Source organism: Corvus moneduloides, chromosome 1, assembly GCF_009650955.1.
Source record: "Corvus moneduloides isolate bCorMon1 chromosome 1, bCorMon1.pri, whole genome shotgun sequence".
NCBI classification, from domain to species: domain Eukaryota; kingdom Metazoa; phylum Chordata; class Aves; order Passeriformes; family Corvidae; genus Corvus; species Corvus moneduloides.
Window position 1 is genome coordinate 27833463 of NC_045476.1, and position 25935 is coordinate 27859397.

The 25935-nt window shown below is 37.7% G+C and overlaps 1 protein-coding gene across 3 annotated transcripts in view; it reads left to right on the forward strand.

Annotated features, from left to right (window-relative positions):
• POU6F2 (POU class 6 homeobox 2) overlaps window positions 1-25935 on the forward strand; it is a 333404-nt gene that overhangs the window by 69441 nt on the left and 238028 nt on the right. For all 3 annotated transcript variants that reach the window (XM_032103316.1, XM_032103326.1, XM_032103335.1), the window contains exon 2: window positions 4615-4786. In XM_032103316.1, the coding sequence (XP_031959207.1) occupies window positions 4615-4786 (172 nt within the window). The remainder of the gene's footprint in view (window positions 1-4614; window positions 4787-25935) is intronic.

A 25935-nucleotide genomic window follows, 5' to 3' on the forward strand; every position in this document is an offset into this window, starting at 1 on the left:
TGCCTAGGGCATGTTTGAGACAAACCCTACACAGTTTCTTTTAAAAGCTGTCTTTGATTACTAAATAGTTTTGCTTAGAAACTGCACCTTTACTCTTAAAGTGCAAAGGCAAAGCTTTTAACACGTTGATGAATGTTCTCCTGTACTTCGTAGAGTTAAGAAAAAGGTAAAGGTTTTAGCTTTTAGAAGAGGGTGTGTTACCACAACTGTAATTTGCATTTGCAAATCCACAGGACTTTTACTATTGAATTAAGCCCAACAGCCAGTTCAAGCCATCAGGGAGTCGTAGAGCTGAAGACTGGTGTAGCAGATACTGTAAGTGAATTACAGGAGGTATAACCCACCCCTTAAGGGAGACACACAGCAGGGAGGACCACTTGCAGCACAAAGCTGTCAGGGAAATCTCATAGGAAACAGGCAAGTCTGGAAGTACTACTGCTAGTTGGACAAGAAATAGATGACAAGTTATGTGAGTGTCTGCAAGAGATGTGTGTATAATTTGTCACTACATGTGTGGTATATACCGTTATATTTTGAATAAGGGGATTGTGATTCCTTAGTTCTCTCATAACTAGAAGTCTGAAATTCTGAAGCATTATATGCCCTTGCCTCTTACTTAAAGCATTTAAACCCTTTTGACAAAGTTCATCTTGCTGGTTTTATGCATTCTTAGACTTTTCAATTTTGCATATGAAAAGCTGAAACTTTTGTGTGGTTGTCAGTGAACAGGAGAGCCTGTGTTACAGCGCAAAGTGTAATCTGACCTATAGCACCTTCCAGAAAGCAAATGCTGAGTGTCAAGCCCACAGACATCCAGTGCAGAAGAACAGATCCTGACCGTATTACCTACTAAAGATGCATATGTAATTCTTTGCCTCAGTGCATCCTCTCCAATGCCATGGGTCCTTTCTGGGATGGACTTGTAGGTGGGCAGAAGAAGAGAAGGCTGCTGGGCCTGCTGTCATAGCAACTACTCCTGAATTTTTTTTAGGGAGGCCATTAGGAAATATAGGAGCACCCCTTTGATCACCAAGGGATTTTGTAGACTAGGCCACTTGCTGTGCACTGGAATTACAATTTATTATGTGTTTTGCAAAACCAGTAGTTTTTAATCATGCATAATTCACTGCAGAACAGACACGTTTTTAAGCACAGAAAGCAATTGAAGGCGTGGAGATAACCTGAAGTTTAAAAATGTCCAATTTTTTATATGTTTTTCAAGGAAACAAACCTTTCCTTAACCCATCGTTTAAGTGATTTATTTAGTCTTCATGTAGACTAGAAATTTGGACAATATCTAATCTGTTTGCTTACAGAGAAAGTTGTCGTTCATTTACCCCCTGACAGAGAGAGCTACCCTGGGGGTTAACTACAGGTTCTTATGCTGTCTGAGGGAGGGGGCAGCAATTTGTGTTATTTCACTTTTTATAGTCCTGCCTGTGTGTTTGCAAAGCTGTTTTAAATTCACTGCTAAGAGTATGCCCAGCCATGCGAGTGACTGTGTTGATGTTTACTGCGGTTCAGGTCTCAGTGATACCTTGCAGCAATGAGTTCCACAGGTTTTCCACCACCTACTGTTTGGAAAAGTATAATTTATTATTATTAGATTTATGACTTTTTCCCATTTCAGTGGAGACACCTTTTCTCCTCAGATGAGTTAGGGTGAATAGTTTCTGATCTACATTTTCTCTCTGCTGTTTATTATCTTGTATCCTTTGATCATGCTTATTCCTAGTCACACTCTTCCATAAGCACTCAGTCCTTTCGATCAGTTCATCATTCTTACTGTACCTTTTTCTGATGTATCTTTTTTAGATGGGCTCACCAGAAATGAACAAAGTACTCCAGATGAGGCCGAATTATTGATATACATAACAAATAAAATCCTGGCTCTGTTGAAGTTGCTGTGAATTCACTGTCATCGAAGGGCTGACATTTTTCCCAGTGCTGTCACATTTCCCACATTATTCTTCCTACCACTTTTCATATATTCAACTTCAGAATGTGGCAACTTAGACTTAATCTAGAATCCTACAGATTCCTTTAATCCATTAAATTGCTGTTAGTCCTCAGATCAGGAGTTTTTCTCTGTGGACATGATTACTTCCCTCCCCAAACTACTTTGATGAAAAGGGTCAAATTTTGTCCTCATTCACATTTGTTATGGATGTTAGTAACAAATCTTGAGGTTAGTTTTGAATAGCTGAAACTAAGAGAAGCAGCACAGACTGAAACAATGCTGTTGGTGTTCACAATGACCTTTAGCTGCAAAATCCGCTAAAATACATTATTTAGTATATGAAAGCAAACAAATTTTTTGCCTCAGTAAATGACTGTCCATAGAGCAATATGAGTATGAGGCAAAACAAGCCAGAGTTTTTTCACAGTGTCTGCAAAAGAAATCTGTTGGTTTCTGTTTCCTCTCCAGAAACCTCTAAGAAATGTTCAGATTGTTGCTGCCTAATAAATACAGTAAATGAAATGTTAATAAATTGCCAACAATTTAGCCTGACAATAACATGGATTGACCACATTGATTAAATTGATTATGTTTCATATATTTACAATATGTAGACACAAGCCTAATTTATTTTCTGAAGAGTTCAAGGTAGATATCACCAGTTTAAAAAAAGGCAAAACAAAACAATGGAGTAATGTTTGTGGTTGCTATCTGCAATAATCTAATGCTGACAGAGAGCAGTATTTTATTTAGTAATTAACAGTGTAAAGGGGAGAGAAGCTGTCATGTTGGTTCTTAAGCTGGGGAATGTGATGAAAGATGATATCTGCGATCTCATCCTTTCCACTTGTTTAGGATTGTCAGAATGAGAAATGTCAGCGTTATGAAAGCTCAGCTCTGCTCTTGATATGATAAAACCCTTCAAAAGCCAGTCTTTCTTTCCCTCTCCCCCTCCTTTCTCCCGCTCCTGCTTGCACTTGCTTTTTTTATTTATCCTGTTTTGTTAGATGGCAGAAATATAATTCTTTTCTTTCTTCCTATTATAAGCCACCATTTTTGTTTTATTATATGTTTCACAACCCCTAATGCCCCACTGAAAATTACCTTGTTAAATGACAGTGTTTCAAAGCCATGAATCCTTTCCACCATTCCCTCAGAGGTTTGAAACAGTCAACAGACTGTAAAGAATAAATAATAAAAAAGTATTGATTATTTTGATGACTGTGAGATTCAATTAAGTATTAATTTTGCCCTCCAGTGGACCTATCAAGGTATTCAAAAGGGAGGATTCGGCTCAACTAAATGCGTGCTGAGTGCTTCAGCCTTAAATAGGGAGAAAATGTGTTTACCTACAGTATTTGAAGAGGAGTGCATTGATGCATAGAGTCCAATATTTAAGTGCTGTGCAAATTAAGCCCTGGTGACAGTGACATTGTTTTCGGCACTATGAGTATTGACTAAAGAAGTGCATTTGATGACAGCTTAAACTATTTGTATTGATTAACATTTTCATAGATTATCATGTGTCATATCAAATTCACTTTTCAGACATGAATACATTAAAAAACCCATAGGCAAACATCGACCAATGTGAGGACGGGACAGAGGGAACATGCTAGCCAACCTACTTGCTCGCTGGTCACCTGTTCTCTGCATAAGAGCCATTTAGGCATGAACTTTGCAATAAATAGCTGCTAGAGAGAGCAACAAGGTCACTTTTTCTTTTTTTTGTTTTTTTTTTTTAATTCTGCTTTCTGTGCTGTCATGATATTATGCTTATTAGTTTGCAAACGGAGTAACCAGTGTGCTTGGAAATAATGCCTGCCACCCAAACGTCCTCAATGAGCAGAAGATAAAACAGATTCTAATAATCAAGAAAAAATTTAGATGTGTATATATATGTGTAATCTTTTGTGGGGGATATAATGTTGCAAACACAAGAATAATTGCAAACTGTATGTGTAAGTATCTTCCCTAATTTTATCTTTTAGAAAATGGTTTCTGTGTTTTTTATTTTCGAAAGAAAAATGTGTGCTTGTGTCTTTATGGACTTTTGGAGCATAGTATCCCAACGGCAGGAGCAATTAGAAGAAAACAGTATTTCTGTTAAAAGTATGTAATGAAATGGCTATTTGATGCTGTGTATTTTCATAGAAATGCTGTAATGCTAGAAACTGTGTATTTGATTTTGTTAATGTTGTACAGCTGAGGATGCCTCTTTAAATCACTATGGAGCACTCACAGGGGGGTCCTCTTCTGGGGTATCAGAGCATATAGGAATTTCTTTTCTTACTATGCTAAGGACAGGGTGAGGTGTAAAAACATACACACAAAAAAAGCACATCCCACAATTAAAGCTGTGTTGGTTATGTTGCTTTCATAGAAGTTTTTCTCCAAAGCATCCTGAATCTCTCCACATGCTAGTTGAGCTTTAATAGGGTGGGGAGTAATGGAAAACTCATTGGATCTGTAATAGCTCTTCACTTGACTGCAGCCAGCAATAACAGCAGGAGCAGCCAGAGATAAGAGAGAGAGAGAGAGTGTGTGTGTGTATGTATGTGTGTGTGTGAGAGAGAGGGAGTGGAAGAGAGAGTATACGCACACCAAAGCTGCCACTTTTTTTCCCCCTCACTCTTTTTTTCCCCCCATCCTAGGATCCAATGATAGCTGGACAAGTCAGTAAGCCCTTGCTGTCACTGCGGAGTGAAATGAATGCAGAGTTGAGAGGTGAGGACAAGGCAGCTACTTCAGACAACGAGCTGAATGAGCCCTTGCTTGCGCCTGTGGAATCAAATGACAGCGAGGACACTCCCAGCAAGCTCTTCGGTAAGTCTGTCTAGGTATTTCATTTCACTGCTACCATGTTGTCCGGAAGAGCAATCTCCCCCTGTTCTTTTTTCTTTTTTTTTTTTCCTTTTTTTTTTCTTTTTCTTTGTTTTTTTTTTTTTTTTATTTTAGCTCAATTTTATTTTAAGTAGGGAAGAGTAGCTTGGAGCATGCAGGCACACAGTCCTCTGCTCTCATTGCAACTGGTTACCAGAATGACAGGATCAGTGCTGAAAACTTTTGTTAACAAAGAACGTATTTACTGCAAGTTGCAAATGTGTAATAGTTTTTTCAGAACCATGGACTCTAACATAAAATAATGTGTGTGTCTGTGTGTTTATAATTTTCTTGGAGTACTTTAACAATTATTGTGGTAGGTGCTGGTGTGTCGCACATGCTACCAGGTTTTTTTGAGGCTTGATTAATCTGAAAAGTTATAATTTTTTTAATGGTAAAAATAAATCTGGCTGAAGAGAACTGAAAGATTCTTACAGAAAATGCTTCATACTGAGTAAACAAAGCCTAGCAAGGGTATTGCACGTGGAGCTAATGTTTTTGGAATTTAAATTAGAAATGAAATATTTCTCGTCAAGCCTGTGGAAAGAGAAATTACCTTTTGGATTTTTATTCATTTTGGAATAGTCTAAATTGGGCCAGATATGTGTAACATTTCACAATCAAAACAAAAGCAGTGAGAGTGGCACTCCAACACAGACATCTGTCATTCAAATGGATGACACCCTGTAAGCCAACTCAAGCAACTCTGATCTCTAATCAGAAAAGGGAGCAGAGCTGTTGAGGCGCGTGCTTGAGTGATAGATGTTGATAGGTGTCTGAGCTGTAGCAGCACTGTATGGTACATTGTGACATTTTGGGTTTAGAGGGACTGCACTCCTGAAGAAGTCCCTTTTAATTATTTCTATTTGTGACCTGAGACAAACCTTAATAAAAATGGACCATTTACCTATTTTTCATTATTCTGTAGGTAGAAGTCAAAGGGAAAAAGGTCTTGTTCAAAGGGAATGCAGCTTTAAGGGAGAGAGGGTGAGAGCCCATTTTCCAAGATTCAACTTTTTGATTTTATAATCTCTAAGGAAATCTGTAGCAGTGGTCAGATTTCAGTATTCCACCTACAATAAGAGCTGCAAGATTTTTTAAAAACAAAAGAACACATGCAATTTTATATTATAATATTCCTTACACATTACTGAAAGATACAGCACAGAATGTTTTACTAAATAACTTCACTACAGATACAGAAAAAATAATAATGAAACCCCCCCAAAATTTAATTTCTGTATTGCAGTAATGTCCGTTACTGAATATCATATCCATTTTTAAGCACCCTTTTAGTAATCTTTGTTTCCATGGAAAGCATAATTTCCATTAGCAGTTTGAATGTTCAAAAAGCATATAATAATTATTTTAGCCCATTTCATCCAGGAAAGAATTATAATGTGTAAAATTCAAAGGGCTATTAGTTATCTAGCGTAAGATAAATATCTTCTGCTGTGTTTATATGTTTTATTTGCTCAAATGTTTAGGGTGTATCTATTAAATAGAGCAAGGCATATACAAAGCAAAAAATGAACTTTTATTTGAGGATAGTGAAATGTCTGTCTGTTTGTTTTTAGATCAGGCAAGTCTTCTAATAAAAGGCAGGATATTTTTTGAGCCGTTGTCATTTGGATGTTCTACAGTGGTAGTGAAATACACAGACACTTTCATTAGAGTTGTCGTATGTGATATAGAAATGACGTGTAACCATATCTTGTCTCCTTCTGAGCTGAAAATATAATTTATCTCACTAAAAGCACTAGTGAAAAAGCTAAAAATTCATATACTGTGCTTTTTCTATTGGTCAGCATAAGATGTTTGCTAGCCTGATCCTTACACTGCTGAAAAGATGTTCCCAAGTAAACAAAAGTAGGTGAAATAGTCCAACTGCCTCAGTATGAACTTATGTACCATTTATTGAGGTTTTGTTACAATTATGACACATGCTACAGATCTATTAGCAACAGCTCTTGTCAACTAATTTTAGTAACTTTGATAATAAAAAAGTAAATTATAATGGGGCAATTTTGATACGTTTGAGGATCAAACTGACCAAATGTAAAATAAAGATGATTAGATGTTATGTCACAGATGCATCCCTTAAGATAGATTTTCAGTAAACACTAAAAATTATTAAGTGTAGTTGTGTTTAAAGCTCTGATACATAAATATGGAACATCACCACCCTATAGTTTTTTCTCTTTGTTTAATGTTATGAATAGCATGTTAGGAATGCATACTTTGTACTTTTCTTTGCAGTGTCTGAAGTTAAATTGTTGTGAACTTATTGACAGGTGTTGGCGTAGAGAATGACAACTTTCTCCTTCAACCTTCTTTCATGTAATCAGTGATAATAAATATCTTTTTAAAATATACATTTAATACATGCTGTGTGAAAATTTTCCCAAATCTGTTAAGCAGGTGAGGGAGGAGCATTTTAGAAAGTCGAGAGGAGACGGATCCCTAGAGAACAAAGTTTTTCTACACTGCTGCTTTTCATTTTTTTAAGGATTTGTGAAAATCATGTACTGATTTAGGTGGAATGAATGACCAGCATTTGTGTGTCTTGTTGTTAGCAATAATTCATGAGTCTTATTTTCATATAGATGAATAGAGTTGACTGATGAGATGCGAAGAGCTTCTTTTCTTTTACCGGACACTTTCTGCTTAGCTTCTTTTGATGGATGAGTTTATTTCTGCAAAGGCCTGCCTTGCTCACCTGTACCTTTTCCTAAAATCCACCTCCTTATTCTCAAATTTCCTTGTTTTGGTATTTCACTGCATGCCATAGAAACAGTGGGTATTTGTTTTTTGTTACCTGTCAAAATGGTACCTCTTCAGTAACAGTCCCTGCTGCCAGTGAGGAAAGGGCAGGAGCACAATTAATGGTGCTTATTTTTTAAGAGATGCACTAAACTTTTGTTTCTTGTATGGGTGCTTTGCTATCGGTGACAAAACAGATGAATGCTGCAGCATTTTGAGTCTCAGAAATACCAGCATTAAGTAGGGATAAGTTCCTGACAATCTGAAATAGCTTCCATCTGAAACTGGTGTACAGGTGTCTGGGAAGATGCACTTTGTCACTGTGGTGCAGCTGTTCCCTGTGAGTAATGACAGGAGCAGCTGTGATTAGAGGGGTTGTGCCTTGTTGTTTGCTGGCTTGTTTTCTCCTGGTGGTGGTGATTTTGGTTTGTTTTTTTTTAATTTTTAAAATTTGTTTATTTTTGATAGAAAATGCTGTCCCATAGTCCAGGAGTCTGTAATCCTCTACTTGTGCTTTTATACCAGTGGACTTTTTTGAATTTGCATACCTGCATGCAAAAGACTTTTGATACTGAAGTCATATGGAACCAGAAAAGAGTAGAAAAAGTGGTCAAGAATTAGGTGCAAAATGTTGGTAAAGGACTCTGTTACTAATGACCCTGAAACTCATTACCTCAAAAATACAGTTTTGAAATGTGGGCTGGCACAGCTGCAGTGTTTTGGATGCAGAAATCTCAGTTTTGCTGTACAGTACGAGGTGAAGTTGCTTTGTAAGAGATCTTGTGGTGAGTTATTTACTTTTAAAAATATTTGTGAAGTAATATCTCCTGCTTTAACCACAGAATGTAATTAAGTAACATAGAAACTGAGTATAGCTCTTGACTTTTCTGGCAGTGTCATTTTCAGATCAACTTGTCTTACTCTGCAATATGCTTCAAAATAGTAGCTCAGGCTAAATGCCACCACTCTTACTAGAGAAGGCTTTTGTTAATGTTAAGTAGCAGTTTCACTTGAATAAACACATTGGGATTTGATCCTAACTTAACTAATCCTAGCTGTCATTTTTTATTATATTTTCAAACAATTCTAGTATAAGTTATGAAGTGTTGCTCTGAAAAAAATCTTAGAAGAAAAGAAGAACCCTTGATGTTTAGCTGTGTAATAAACTGGTGAGATTCAAAAGTTGGTATAGACACCAGGGGTATTTCATATATAAAATTCTCAGTACAGTAAAAATCCCAAGAACGAAGTGACTGATCCAAGCATCAAAACCCCCTGTGGACTTAGGCTGGTTTTCCTGGAGTTAGATCCAGTCCTTAATTAATGCTTAATTGAAGGCAATTTGTGACATAATTAGATGATGGTAAAAAAAAGCTGGGAGTGCATGCACTTGCATATTAAGGTAATTTTACTGTATAATAAAAAGTTATTATTTGAGATTCAGTCTTTAGTTCTGCAAACCAAAAAATAAATAAAGCTGTAAGTACATAGTGAGGGCAATACCAAGCCTATAATTGTGGAGCACAAGTGTTTCCTATTTAATTATTGCAGGACAGAAAAAAAATTGATTACTAACCTTTTTTTTTTTTTTTGCTGGCAAGGTTTTGTTCCAGTGAAATTAAATCTTAAGTTTCTTGTGCTGGATCTGATGACTGTGATTTTCTTTGGTTCATTAGTGGGCTTTTGATCTTTTCATAATGCTGTGTATGCTTGAAACATGGAGTGGGGATACAGGAGTTAAATGAATCTGCACACATTTAAATAAACAAGATTTTATTTTCAAACCTCTGCATTGGCTTTGGAATTTTATTTTCCTTTCCCATGTTGTTACCTGTGTTTCAGAACTGTGTGCATACTTATATATAACCATACATATAAATGCTGCAGAGAAGTAAGGTAGAAGTTGTTTCTAGTTGATTATGTTTTGCTTGTAGATCCCTTGTATTACTCTTTAAAGAAACATATGTTATATATATATATATATTATTTTTTTTTTTTAATTGGAGTTGCCTTGATTAGAATTTATGGCCCTGGAATAATTTCAGTTACAAAGGATAAAGGACTAAATTGTCTTTTACCTCTTGAGACAGTGGTCTCTGCAGGTCAGAGCAGAGGTCATTGCCAGGTTGCTGTGAGGAAGCTCACATTATCATCCTTAACAGTATATCTAGCCTGTGGGGGCCTTCAGACTATGAGCTTTCCTTTCATCAGTGTATTTAAGGATGATTCTCAGTGGTTTGGTTATATCCTCAAATTTTAAAGGCCTATAAGATCTCTGCCCGTCAGGAACACTTTGCTAAGGTTTGGTAATTTCAATGGAAGAAAGCAATGTGTATTTGTTGCTCTTGATGCATTTTGAAGCTCTAGTGAATATTTCTATTCTGATGGGGAGGTTCATGGCCCAAATGGTCTCTGTATTAAAATCAGAGCCTTCTTTTAGATGGTGCAGACATAACATTTGAAATATGTTTGACCTGCTTATAAAGATTCTTGTCTCTTCACATAATTTTATTCAGTAATTTCCAGGTTGTGAATGCTTTGTTCTTAGATGCTATCAGTTATCCATGGCATAGGACTGATCCTGCTAGTGCTTGAATGTGTGATACTTTCCTTAAAGCAAATAATCTGTGGATTAGGAACCCTATTTAATTGCAAAGACTGTATGAGAAATATTAATGGGTGGCATGTTTACAGGACTGAGTCATCATACAGGCTTGTAAATCCATTTTCTAAAATATAGTGATGTCTTGCTTAAATAATGAGTAAGCTCTTAAAGAACCCAGAGATCTGGCTATGTGATTGATTGTTACTTCTGAAGGATATATTTGACACGAGCATTTTTAAATAGGCATTTGCAAACAGTTAGGGACTTGAATTACTCTGAGTAATGCCGTTGTCTGATTTCTTGGCAGAGTTCTTACTCTGTCAGTGGGGCTTGCACTTGTGAATGGGGACTAAATGTCCATTAAAACCTAAACAGATGTTATGACTAAACACAAAGCACGATGCAATGGTAATATGGAAGATCCATACCTGAAGGTACTTCAGGTAGCTCAGGCAGTGGTGGTATTGGTGCTAGCACATATATTCCAACTCTGAGGAGACCAGAGTTTTAGTCCCTTAACCTTTGATGAAAGCAATATTGGGCTGATGAAGGACAGGTGTTGCAGCCCCACTAATAAATGCTCCTGCTTGTATGGAAATAAAAAGGACTCTTGTAGCTGTCTCTGAATTGTGACAGCCTATTTAAAAAAAAAGCAAAGAAAAAGCAAAAGGTGGCTTGAGTCTAAGTTAATAGTGTTGGGGTTTTTTTAAGTGTATGCTATGTATTTCTTAAATGTGGCTTGAAGTCTGACTTTCTGTATTTATACACAGAACAACTAACATTAGAGAGGGAAGGAAAAAAAAAATTAAATCCTAGTATGTAATTGGTATGACTGAACGACAAATGGTTCATTTTTAATTAATCTTTCTTCTCTCTGTCTTAAAAGTTATAAAAATAGCAACAAACTTGTTTAAAAGCAACATAAATGGCTGGCTGTTTCAAAGGGGACTTGCTGGCTACTACAGAGTAAACAGGTAATTTGTGAAAGAACTGTTAGATTCTTTGATTGAGATCCTTGCCAGTAGATTAATAATAGATCAGACACTTGCACATTTGAAAAGGAAGCAAATGTAAAATGGAAGGAGAATTTCTATTTCTCTTCTTTTCTATTGGACTTCACGTGATTAATCAAGTTCTTCGTGGGAATGTGCAGGTGAGGCAGATGGAGACAAAGTTAGATTTGTCCAAATGTACACATGGCACCACTTAACACCTCTCTTGATTTCCTTATGCTAAACAAAGAGGCAGCAAGTGCTTACACCAAACTGGCACCCTGTCAGGGGGCAATCTGTATAAAGTTTCCTGCTGTCAGATTAATAAATTTTTTAAAAATATCCAAAGGCAGAGGTAGCTGTAGGAAGCTCATAGTAACAGTTTCCATTCTCCTGCGGATCATTTTTCTCTTTAATATCCTGTGTAGCACTTGGTTTTCCTTGTGTTGTCTTTCTGGGTTTTGTTCCTTCTGTCATTTGTAGGTTATTCTTTGTTTTAATTCTTTTTCCTTGTGAAACGGTTTCTTCTGTTGGATCCATCATTTGTGGTCCCTCTTTAAAGGGAGAGATGGTCAAAGGGTGGGAACATCAGCTTTTTATACTTTGATTTAATTGTATATTCAATATATTAAGGTTTCTTCCACTAATGGTTTATTTTCTGACTTTTTACATGACTACCACTAGTACTACCATTAGTACTAACAAAATAACATTGTTTTACGAGTTACAAAATAATTTTGTACAAAGTCAGAGGTAGCAGCTACATTCAAATGATGAAATGAGAAAATCAATGCTAAACAGGGACAAAATCAGAATAAAATTAATTGTGTCGTAATTTGTAGGTTTCAACAGGAATATTATTTTTTCATGTAAATGGCTTGATGATTTTTAACATGAAGTCTTACTTTTCTCTTTTTCCACCATCTAAAAATCAAAGTCAATATCAGTATGAAATAAAGGAAGATTTGTATTGTGACATGTCCTGTTTTATGTTGTGATACTGCTTTGATGCTCTCAGAAGCCCTTTTACTTTGAAAGCAGAGGTCATCTAGAGAAGAATAGTACCTCATTTTGTTCGGCTAAGTAGAATCTGCCATTTTCAGAGAGACTAAAACTGGGTTTGTTCTCTAGATTTCAGGTATATCTATATCTACCAAATCAATGGACAATGCACACCCCTGCACTCTAAAGCATGTTTTTTAACACTAAACTACTGCTTGTCTATGCCTAGAAGAAATTTAGATTTCTATTTTTATTTTAGAATACACAAGAAGGGTTGTTGGGAAAGTGGGAGTTTTGTTTTTCTTCTCAGATGGCCTTTTTTTTTTTTTTTCAGAAAGGTAAACCATCATTTTAATTTCTGAACAGCTCGAAGTCATCTTAAAGAAATGCTGTGTTTCACAAAACAGAGTAATCACACTACTTGAAAGTGATTACAAAAGTTAAATACATACATATATTTGTAATATATATAAATTAACAGCCAGTGTGACTGAAATATGACATCCATTATTTTAAAACAATAAAAAACTCAAGAGTCCTAAACCAATTTCGTGTTACACTGAAGATTTGAATGTTACACAAGTAAGTAATAAAGACTTTTTTGCATTAAGAACAGCATTTTCTACAGCAGTCTATCATTAGATTCCTTCTTTCAAAACTAGCATGGACTTTACAGAACGCCAGTGACACTAACTTTTATAATACTGGCTTTTAGGAACATCTTTGTGATTTTCAGTTCAGATGGCGGTCATATGGTTTGGTGGCCATTAAAGATTCTATTAAACCATTTTCATTTTCTAGCTCAGTCTCCTATCTGACAAAGTCCCACACTTTAAAATCTTGGTTTTAAGTTGTTGAATAAAGAATTACTAGCAGTCAGTTGCCTTCCAGAAGACTATAGAGGAAGTCCTCTCCCAGAGCACACTGGACACACAGCCTAGCCTGTTACTCTCACCACAAACACCAAAGTTTGTAAAGTAGAATATCAGTAAAAACAAAAGTGCCATCTTTCCTGTCTTCCCTTCTCCTTCCTTACAGCCAGGCTTGGAGCTGTTCCCATTTCTTCTGCTCCTTGGTGTGTGCACACAGCTGGAAACACATACAGCTGTGTCATGGGCTCATGATTTTGCTTCCGTCTGTCAAGGTATTCAGGCTTCTGTGATTTGTTTGAAGCGTAATGTTTGGGGGAGTTTGCTCCTTGAAGACGATGATCAAAAACCTGTGTTTAATCAAGAAGCCAGAATTGCTTTTCCGTTAATATACCTTAAGGCATACTTTAATATATTGTACTATTAAGTATGTGTAATTATTTCTTGAGATAGCACAGTATTAACTGGAGAGGAAGAAAAATAATTTGAATTCAGTCTAATCTCTTGAGCAAATACTATATGGGGTAGTTTTTGTATTTTCTTTTGCATACATTTAGGATTTTTTCACGTGGTGTAGAGATGTTGTGTTTCCTCAGTGATTTGAATAAGCATGAGGCCAGATTCTGGCTGGTCTCAGGTGACTGTCCATTACATACACAAGAAGACCATCGATTTCAAGAGGATATTCACCCTACCAGTACTTGCAAGCCAGTTTGGGGCCTCCACTTGTCTTAGTCACTACTCTACAGTGGTTTCTTATGTTGTGGAGCTAAAATTAGCCAAGGAAACATACTGACAGGAAGGAGCAACCACTATAATTATGCTGCATTCATATTTAACAAATGATGAATTATGGAACCAGTCCTGGGGTTACTTTAGGTTTCTGCTTTGCTGTGCAGGTATATTCCATGAGTATTGCTAAGGTTCTGTGACTTCACCTCTGCTGCCACGGGGAGGTCAGTTTTGGAATGTAAGTAAAGCTTCCATTAAGGTGGAAAAGTTTTTAAGTAGAGTGGATTATCGTAATTTAAAAAATAATAAGGAACATAAATGGTAATTATTACTAAAACAAAACCAACCAGAGAAATCAGCAGAGATTAAAGGGAGGGGAAGGAAATTAGGTAGATATATATGAGTTCAACTGTGATTGTAAAGGTAAAGGCTTTATATTTCTCCTCCTTTCTTATACCTCCTTGCCTGCAGTCATAAATATTTGGACTGCAAGTCACAGATCTTTATGAAGAAAAATTGGAATTTACAGCTGAAAGAAAACAGGAAATGAAAATACTTAAAAAATATTTTTGCTACTAATTGAATATACTTTACTTTATATACTTATATACTTTATATAAGTGCAGTAAACTTAGTGATTATATCCAGAAAGAAAAGCATCTGCATAAGTTGTTTGAGTTGATGTGGTTTTTTCTTCCTGAAAAGAGGAAGAGTGTGAGGGGAAATTCTTCTGTGGCTCTGTTGCTGGGATTTGATGCATTGTTTTCAGAGTCTTCTCATTTTAACTGTGTGGATATAGCACAGTGAACCTTCTCATAACAGTTGCTGACAAGAAAAAAAAATCTTTCAATCAGCTGGTCCAGCTTGCTCCTGCTCTCCCCAGCCCCCACACCTCTTTGCTTTTATGAAGCAATGAATAAAAGAGGGACCAGATGATGCAAAGGTTTACTCAGATGAGATGTGCTAGTCAGTGAGCAACTTTGGATTTGTGGGACTCAGGCTTGTGACCATGGACCTCAAAGGGATTGAGTTTGGGGGTTACGCTTTTCTCACATTGCCATTGTCTCATTTGTGTAAAATGATGCTGGTGTATTTTGACTTTCACAAATTTCAGGCTTCCATGTGTCAGCAGATCCTGACTGGTATAAAGGCTGGTGTGCTAGAATACAGGGGCATTCTCCCAGGAGTGGCAGTGGGCCTGTCTGGGGCTCTATTGGAAGGGAGATGAAGGAGAGTTTTGCTTTATACTCTGTCTGAAAACTCAGGCGTGAAACATTCATCATAAGAGGCAAAATCAGGCCCTTTCCTGCAAAAAGAAAAAAAAAAAATCTCTAGGCTCTGGTCAGGTTTTTGGTCATTTATTTTTAATAAAACATTCTGATTTTGTGTTTTCTTTTCTGTGGGTTCGTGTAACTGCTGTATTTCAAACCAGCTTAAAACAGTTAAAAAAAAAAAAAAAAAAAAGGGTTCCCTAAAAGACAGAATACTGCTGACTGTTTTATTTTGTTTATATCTGATATTTCTTATGGTATTCAGATGGTTGTAATAGACTAGCACAAGAGCTGCATGTCTTGTCATCTCTACTATATCAATACGTTTTTATAATGATACAATAACCTGAATCCTGTAACAGTTTATGATCCATTTGAGAATTCTTATGGATTCTCAGAGTGACGGAGGCCTGAAAAAAGAACTTGACTGCTTTCGCAAAACTGGTGCTGTGACAGGAAAAACTAGTGTGCCTGTGATTTAGTTGCTAAGGAATCATATTGATCTGATTCGTCATTAAACTTTTAAGTTGGAAAAAAAAAAGAAAGAAAAAAGTCAAGCTGCTTGAAGGTGGAAAAACAGTGATGTGATTGTGAGGGTCTGCAATACAGGTAAACTGTGCCATACAGCTACTAATATTGATTTGTTATGATTAATAAATATGATTTTATGCATTACCTCTGTACTTTCTCTATGATAGGTTTTTTTTTAGCGCAGAAGAAAATTGCCTCTTGCTCTTTATTTTTCATTGACTATTTTTAGTCAATGATAAATAAAGAACTTTAACAGCACTCTGATTACAGAAAAGACAGGACTTTAAAACAGAAACGTAGCAGTAATGAATAACCACGCAGCAAGCTACACACATGCAGCCATTTTAACATTTGTAATGGTGCTAATTTCCTGGCTTTTTAAAATATGCTTCCACATGAGCTCTCAAAAGACATAAAAGCTTGGCATGTAAAGTAAATTGTTTGTCACTTGCTGACGACCTGCCATATTTATTGTCAGGAGAAATGGACATTAGTTGGAAAAGCAGTTGTTAAAGGCCAAACAATTTTTAAAGATGGCAAAGATGTGCAAGGGCTTTCCTTTTTCTAACAATGAGCCACCCCTTCAGACATCAAAAGACAAGATAATAAGACACTTCAAGCACAATTCAAGATTATATTCAACATCTAAAGGCTCATCTCCTGTCAGTTTGCATTTACTCTCCCAGGGATGTGATGCTTCTATCATCATTCTGTCAAGAGGAGTCTGGCAGAAACGATGAGGGCCCCTCATTTCACACACTTAGTGTTTTTTATGAAATAGCCCATGCTCATTCTCATTCAGCCAAAATGGAGGGATAATTTGAAGAAGGTCATGTACAAGTACAAAAATCTTGTGCTGATTTGTGTGATTAGAAGGCATTAAAATTGCACGTTTATGTTAGTTCTGAGATGTTTTGTCAGTTTATTTAGTAATACACTGTTGAAGCATTAAAAATATTTTTTAAAGCAAAAAAGGAGGTTTGCTTAAAGCAATACACGCTATTATTTAGCAAACATTTTGAACAGTGATCTATTCTGAGTGGCATTATTTTAAAATAACCTTAAAATGCATTCACCTCCTTTCCTCTTTGAGAGTGGAATATTCAAGAGCTCCAGGGGTGAAACCTTGGCCCACTCATACTCATTAGGATTTCACTTACTGGTCATTTCATTTTTGGAAGTTTTATTTGGATAAAGATTTAGGATTATGAATTCAGCATATCAATGTAAAGAGAATAATTTTAACACCTGGATCTCTCCACCTCTTGCCTTGGCATTACACACCTCTTTTTGCTAACAAGGAATGGGAGGATCTGACAGGGTACAGAAAGGGATGATGGAGTAAAACTGTTTTCCTCATTTCTGAATTCTTTGATTTAAGCACTAAAAATAAAAAGACTGGATAGTGCTGTCAGTGTACCTTGTACATGAAACTGCCTCCAGTATACAAACCATACATGGACCATGTAACATGAAGGAGCCAGGCCTCTCCATCTCCCATTGAAACCAATGGGATGTGAGGCAGTTTAACCCCTCTTAAAAGGGAGTCACAGCTAAGGGACTTGGCTGTAGCTGCTCTGAATCTTGAATCAGGAATTTATCAGCTGTTATAGGAAGAAACTGTGAAGGAATGTGCATTTGGCCTTGTGGAAAAAAACCCTCTGCTCTGTGGCTTGCCTTTGCACAATACAGAAAAAAAAGGTAACCTGCAATCACGGTGCATTCCAAGGGGTTTCACTGGACAAGAAACCGCAAGGGAATTGGGAAGCTGTGAACAAATTGTCAAAAAGACGGATGGAATTGCTGACTGACCTACTGGTAAGAAACCCTAACAACTTCCACCTCAGTGGTACAGTATTTATGCTGCAATGGAGAGTGACTTCTCAAAGGAATTTGCTTTTCTACACATGTAAATGCCTTCATGTATATATCAATGTAGTGTGCAGTATTTCTAGGGAAATTATTAGGTGCATTTAAACAGCTGTGAATGTTTAAACTGACTGTTATGCCCAGAATAAAAAGCATTTTTTTTTTCTAATTGAAAATGCTTTCCTGCTTTATTCATAAGGCCAATATATTCAGAAATTTCTATTCTTTCTGCTGAATTATTTTGGAGGAGAACTTATGTCTGTTTCCACATCAATATGATTCTCTGTGCATCCAGTTTTGGTCTGCCCCACACTGTCCAGTGGAAAACCAGCATCCTCTGAGACTATGCAGGGAGACAAGTAGATTCATTCTCAAAACTAAGGAGTGACTAAGATTGAAGGGCAAATATGACCAAAGGGCAGCATGAATGTAGTTGTGCAAGATCCATAGTACCACCAGAGAGAGCAAGTGGTCACTCTCAAGGGCTTGTATTCTGAACAGAATTTGGTTTCTAATAGGACAGGATGTATTTGGTAAGTGTTTACCATGTCTATGGACAAGCTCAGGCCTGTTTCATTATCATCTTCTTTCAATAGAAGCATATAGGCTTATATCAACTGTGGTTGCTATGTGTGTATCACTGTCTTAGTGAAGTTGTTCCCCAGTATTTCTGTTCATTGAAGGTCAGATCCTGAAATGCTGTAGTACATGGGGAGGGGAGAAAAGAGTGACTGCAAGTAGAAATTCAGCTATGCTTGAATCTATCCTAGCTTGCTCAGTGCCTTCCTAGGTGCTCTAGGAGGCTTTCTTCCCTCTGCCTGGGTATGCTCTCCTGGCAGTCCACTTCTCAAATATGAATGTGCCGAAAAGAGACACTAACAACAAGTGCTGTTAAAGGTCTGTAAATTGTTTTCCAATTGCTCTTAGATCCCAAACTGTGGATGTAGGGATACATGCAGGGAAACTAATGCAGGTGCTCAGTGCCAGGGAATAAACCAAGTGTCCCCACATTGAGCAAAAACTGTGTTTAAGAAATACTTAAACTGTAGCTGTTGTGCAGTGAAGCATTCACAGTAGGATCCAGGAAATGAAAATAAATTCCCATAAATGAAGATAGAGGAGCCACTATATTTAAGGCATTATGGATGTGTTTTATCTTTCTACCTATCCTCCTGTAAGTAACGGGGATAGGTAGTAGCTTCTGCTGAAGTTAATATATGATTTGCTCTGTGCTGTGCACCTGGTTGCTTTCTGTACCACTGTCTAAGCTGTTCTGAAAAAACCTGCCTGGTGCTTTAGAGAAAGAGTCATTGTGATAAAAAATTCTCATGTAAAGATGTGAAAAGCAGGACTGCAGTTGCTGTGCATGAGTATACTGTTTCTAAAGCACAAGTAGTACAAGCAGAAGTTTTGTTAATTTCAAAGACAAACTGAAAAAGCTGGAGTGGCAAATTTGACATCAGCTGTACATTTTCAGTGTACATGAAAGCTCTTCCCCAAAGCTTGCGCTAATATGCAGAGAGGCTGGGAGGAGCATGCACTTAGGTAAATCAAGTGTCTATTTAGGCTCTTGCACAATGTCACTGAGTAATTCTGTATGCTTACAGAATTACTCAGTGCTTACATGAGTTGGCTGTGCATTGTTTCATGGGTAAGTGGAAGTGAACAAGCATGTGTAAATGTGTTTCTGAAGATACAATTGAATCTTTTTGTGTTACCATTCAACAGTTTTTCTTTTCAAACTCTGTCTTTGATTGTGGTATTTCCTCTTAGAAAATTCCTGCCCAACAAACAGCTCATTAAATCAGTGTTAAGATTCTGTTAAACAAACACTGGATAACACAGGATATCAGTCCTTGACAAGCACATGCACAAAACATTGCACTTACTGGTTTTCTGAATGCTTTTGTGGGTTTTCTTCTGAGTGGAGCTGTTGTTCAGGGCTAGAATTATTGGATGAGCTACTAAATAAATACTGAAAACCCGTAGCTATGAAATAAAACTTTTGCATTTTTAAAAATCATTACCATATTTCTTAAGTGTATCTCACTCTCTCCCCCAAAAAGATTTTCACCAGCTCTTGTCTCAGAGGCAGTACACACAGCATTAAGCTAAAAAAAGAAACAGGAGTTATTTTTGCAAATCCTTCTGCCATTGCATCCTTTGCTTGCTAAAAGCCAGGCTCTGACAGAAGAATTTAAGCTATAAAATCCTGAAAAACACAGGCACTGAACTGTTCAGTTTCCCTGAGGAAGCTTAACAGCTCTGAATGTAGGAAAAAGTGCTGATATTAGTCAGGAAAAATGCAAATTGTGAGTTATTTCAGTGAATGCTGGAATTACTTAACAATATTGCATTTCTGCTACACTCTTGTGTGCAGGAAGTCATATCACAATTTCTAGAAGATGGGAAAGGTGCTTTTTTGGTGGTGGCCAGTCCATTTTGAATATGTGATGTTTGAATATGTGAATATTCAGTGTGATAGAGCCTATGGATCTGAAGTGTGTAATCCAATACAGAAGTGACTACAGAGAGCATCCTATCTCCTTAAATGTTTAAGAATATGTTAAAATAAAGTTGGTTAAAATTCAATAAAAACAAGTGACACCAGGTATAGGAAGCAAAGGCTTATGAGGTAGCTGGAATTGGTCAGACAAAACAAACTTCTTTAACATGGTTACAGCTGTTTCTCCAATTGTTTTTGAATGGTCTTTTTGGTTCCAACATGAATTAATGGGAGATGTGATAGACTAGAGACTGGCTGTCTCTCACCTGCAATGAAGCTCAGGTGCTGGTATAAAATAATGGGATAATGGAATTTGGGGCTTTTTGAATGTAGGTATTTCTCAAGTCAGATGTAGGGAGGAGGAGGTTTTAGTACTGTCTGTTTCATTCCTTTAATTGCAAAATAAATTATGTATAAAGGCAAAACCAGCAAAGGCTGGATATTTGTCAGTTGTCCAGAAAGACAAATTGGTTGAACTACTTGGTATGTCATAAAATACACAGAATATATGGGGAAATCTGTTGCAACACTGGAAGCATGTTCAGTAGTCTTTCTTATTCACATGCTGTGTGATGTTGGTTCTCTAATAACTTTCCCAAACTTGCCTATTCTTAGAGGCAATTGTCATGTAAGTTCAGACAAGAGCCAAATCTGCTTGTTTAATGAGATGTGAAAAATGACAGTGGATTCTGATAGAACATATATAACTTATAAATGTAGTACTCTAAACCAATCCATTTTTTCCTGGAATGCTACTGTCCAAAGAGGAGATTTCTGAGATGCACCTTAGCTGCTGCCAATGTTGCATATTTTGACCACAAGAAGCATGGTGGTTTGCATGAACCATGCTTGTTTACTCTGCTTTATTTTTCTATAATGTAATTTTAATTGAAATAATGTTCATTCATTTTAGACAAAGCAAAGAGCAAAAAGCACCATCAAAATATCTCAACTTAATCGTCATACCAATGCCATGCTGCATTACAAAAAATTTAAAAATAGAATCTTAAGCAATAAAATCAAACCTAAGTAACATGAATGCTAAAACACTTGTATTTCAATCATGGAAACTTCTAGTCTGGGCTGTATGATGGGGACAAAATGCCTGCAAGTTGATAGAGAGGAGTTTTGCTGTCAGAATATGATGAACTGTCAAGGGATATTAAGGGAGGCTTGCCTAGGACTGTGGCAATATATAATGACTCCAGGAGAAGTGTTGTGATAATCCTTTCAGGCCCTGATCTGGGCACCAAGCAGCCCCTTCAGATATGCTGGGATGACAGAGCTGAATTAAACCCGCACAAGGATTTGCATATCTGGAGACTGTGTGTCTAATAAAGCACAGTGACTGTACAGCTGAAGAAGTATTTACAACTTTCAAAGACATTCTGTTCTTTGGATTGGAGTGTGATCCTTCTCTCCTTGGGGAAGACTGGGATGGAGAAGATTTCAATGAAAACCTGGGGGGTGATTCTTCTCTGCTGTTCACTCATTTACCCATATAGGATAGAACTAGTTCCTACTGCCAGAAGGAATATTTATTTTATTAATTTAATAAAGACCATATATATATGGCCTGTATTCCTATGACACAAGACCTGATTTCTGCCTAACCTTTAAGGTCATTTACACCCAAACTCAGTACACGTAAAATGCTATCTCGGCAGAATGGGAATGTGTTATGCCTATTTAACACAGATCTACCCATGGTGCAAGGCAGGAAAGAATTTTCTACTTTTGGATTATATTTTTATCTCAAATGCAGCACAGAAATATGAAACCATTTATTTTTTATAGTGATGTACTGCTGTAAGTCACAGTTTCAGCTGACAATCTTTACTCTCTATTGACCTGTTTTGTGAGATTTTGTAAACTAGCTAATAAACCTTTGCTCTTGCTACTGTTGAGTTTAATACAGTTCATTACATTCACTGCTGAAATAAAAACTACAGTTTAGTAAATTAAAAATTGTTCAAAATGTCTTAACAATAAACACTTTGATATTTGTTTGCAAATATACTTTCATATTACATGCTACTCAGCACAGAAAATTTTCTCTGATTCTTCTTCCAAGTCACCTTTTAAAGAACATATTTCTGAGTTTGGATTTAATTTATATGCTTCAAAAAGTGTCAAATGCATAACTAGAGAATTAAAAAGCATATGTTGTGACAGTAGCCCGGTCTGTAGGAGCTGTATTGGAGTCTAGGGCAATGGGGGCTGCTTCAGGAAGTACTGAGTGCAGCAGATGCTGTTGTCCTACTTGTTTGTTGTCTCTGGAGTGTAAGTTGGCAATTTAGAATTGTTGGACTTGGTGAGCATTATAAGGCTTTTTGCTAACCCAGACAGTGGCATGACTCTACTGGTGATGTTCAGTCCAGTGCAGATCAGTAAAAGGTTCTGTCCACCACTTTGTTGGGTATCTGTTGGATGAGAAAAGCCTCTACTGTGGATGAATGGTCTCATGTTTGGAGTAATGGTATGTGATGTCTATGATGGTGGGAAGGTTGGTTATAGTACAACAGTGGGGTAGAGATGTTAGTTCAGTATTGAGTTTTAGGCTTCCTGCTGGAGTCTTCTACTTCAGACAGGCTAGAAAGAACAATTTGTGAGGACAAGAGATCTGTCTCAGGACTATTCAGTGTCTGTCTTCCTGTCAGGGAGCAGTGAGGCTTGCTGTTTCCTAAGAGGAGGTGAGCCAGAAGTGGAAGATGACCTCCAGTGATGGGAACAGGGTACAGAGGGGTCTGAAACAGATCCAAGGCCTACCCAGGGATCTCAGATGGGAATATCTGGAAATGGTGTCAAAGACAGGACTAGAGACAAGCCTACAACATATGTGCAAGAGTTTGGCTCAGGAGACAAGCTACCTGCAGTGTAAATCCAAGGCTCATCCAGGAGGCAGGGCAAGAGACAAGGGATGGAGGCTGGTGTGACTGAAATGTAGCTTCAGTAAGGGTTGAATGCTAAGGACTCCCTGTCCCTTGGGCAGGGCATGTAGGAGAAGGCCCCAAATCATCAGATTCAGGATGTTAAGACCTGCTGGTGCACTCATGCCTCTATACAGCACTGTATTCTCCTTGGCAGCTAGAGCTGAATTCTGAAGTGTATTTGTAACTCAGCAAAAAGCAACTTAACAGGAGCCTTGTTATGAAGTGTATGTGGTAGGTAGATAAAACACAAATGTGGCAGGTTTTATTGGTCTACTCAGACCAGTGATGCTCAGTAGCTAGGTATATATGAAGTATATTCTAGCGAGGGATGATGCTATTTTCACAATTTGTGTGACCAAGGTTTAAGGGAAGATGCTCTGTGAACTTCTCCATAGTGGTTGATTCTATGAAGTTTGATGAGTGGGAGGTTTTTTTCTCCCCACAACCTTAAGCAGTGGGGAAAGCCATCTTCTCAGATCCTCCTTCCTCAGCTTTATGAGCCTGTGAAGACTGATTGCATTGTATGTGCTGGGACCTTTTATAAAAAATAGGTCTTATAGATGTAAATGAAGGCTTCCTAGCTTCTGTAATTAGCAGGGTTTTACTCTGGCAAAACTTTCTAATGTTTATTTTCAATGAAATAAGAATGAACTGCAAACAGGAAGCACACTTTCCCTCACAAAATTTAATTATGATCTTCATACTCTATGAGTTCTCCTTGGAGTTTTTTTGGAAGGCCATTTGAGCTTATCTCAGAAGAAAATTTTCAATACACATCTTTCAAATGCAGGTCCAACTCTCCAAGAATCTCTGCTGGTGGTGGCTGTGGGACACCACACTGCTACTTTTGATTACTTCTGTGCATTAAACCTGGGTTGTCTTGTACAGCTACTGTCCTTTAAACTAAGGTAGTTAGGAAAACATGTTCCATTTGTAGCATGTACAGGTTGATACCACCCTGGTGATAACTGACTATAGCAAGTTAGTGGTGACTGTCAAAGGAATGAATTTTATGCCTGAGGAATATTAATGTGAAGTGCTCATGCATAAAAAAAGAAGTTAGTTGAAATTTGCATAATACTTGCTGCACCTGCTTGAATGAACTGTTAGATTATTGTACCAGGCTGCCTCAGTTCAAACACTTCAGCTTTGCCATTCTCAATGGATTAGTAAAAATAATTGTGTGGTTTAACAGAGGAATTTATATTGTGTTTGAGAGTCTTTGAGCAAACACCAGAGAGTGAAAAATACATTATAGACCTAGTGAGCCGTGCTGTGGGAAATGTAAACTAAAGCAGTGATATATCTTTAGGAGCTGCATCTATTTTGCTACTTGTGAAACACCTATTTTAATCAATTGTGAATGAACAAGATCTGTGGCATAAACTGATGAATGAAATTTATTAAACTGTAACTATCATACAATATTTACAGAAGAATAAGGGAAATAATTACATTTTCCAAGGGTGAAGTTAAACTTGATCTCTGAGGACATGCCTGAAAGACAGCTTCTGACTCAAATGCTTAAGTTTTAAAGAAGAGTGCACTGTTTTCTCCTTGCACGTCTTTACATGGCTCCTCTCACTTTGTGATGAGAGAGAAAAGTTGCCCTTTATTTATTAAGATGGAGATAGTAAAATATTCTAGTCTCCTCATGTACTTATCTCCTTGGGCTTCTTCCTTCTGATTAAGAATGCAGTAGGTATTGATATCATAGGTGTTGACTGCTAGATTCCCACAGCTGCACTAAGTGTAATAGGAATTGAAACAGAGTTATTATAATATATGCACTCAAGGGATGACCAATGGAAGAGAGAACAAAATGAGATGGTAAGGGTAAAGCACTCTAGATTTTTTTACATTTAAAAAAAGAAAAACCAAAAGTGTCACACAGCTTGGAGGTCAGATCCAGGTAGTACTCCGAAGAGAATAACAGAGAAAACAGACTTGTGGTTTAAAGTGCAGCTGTAAACTTACTAGCTGAGGTTATCACAGAGGGCTGTCTGGTCCAACCTCCCTGTGCAGAGTCATCCTAGAGCACATGATCCAGGATTGTGTTCAGATTGTTCTTGATTATCTCCAGTGAGGGAGACTCCACAACTTCTCCAGTGCTCAGTCACCCTCACAGTGAAGTTCTTTCTTATATTCAGGTGGAACTTCCAGTGCATCAGTCTCTGCCTGTTGCCTCTTGTCCTATTGCTTGGCACCACTGAGAAGAGCCTGGCTCCATCCTCTTGGCACCCCCCCTTTAGATATTTATACACATTAATGAAGTCCCCTCTCAGTTGTGTCTTCTCAAGGCTGAACAGGCCCAGCTCTCTCAGCCTTTCCTTGTAAGAGATGCTCCAGTCCCCTGATCATCTTTGTTGCCCTTTGCTGAACCCCCTCCAGGAGCTCCATGTCGCTCTTGTACTGAAAAGCCCAGAACTGGACACAGCACTCCAGATGTGGCCTCACCAGGGCTGAGTAGAGGGGCAGGATCACCTCTCTCCATGTGCTGGCAATGCTCTTCCTAAAGCACCTGAGGATACCATTGGCCTTCTTGTCCACAAGGGCTCACTGCTGGCTCATGGACAGCTTGTTGTCCACCAGGATCCCATAGGTCCTTCCCTGCAGAGCTGCTTTCCAGCAGTTTGGCCCCCAGCCTGTACTGGTGCAGGGAATTATTCTTCCCCAGACACAGGACTCTTCAATTGCTGTTGTTGGACTTCAGACAGTTCTTTCTGCCCGTCTCTCCAACCTGCTGAGGTCCTTCTGAAGGGCTGCACAGCCCTCTGTGGTATCAGCCACTCCTCCCAGCTTTGTGCTGTCAGTGAACTTGCTGAGGAGGCATCTGCCCCTCCCCACAAGTCACTGGTGAACGAGTTAAACAATACTGGATCCAATATTGACCCTTGGCAGGCACCACTAGTGACAGGCCTCCAGCTAGACCCTGATCTACTGGATGATCCCTCTGGGATGTGCCATTCAGCCAGGTCTCAGTCCACCTTGCTGTCCACTTATCCAGTCCATGCTTCCT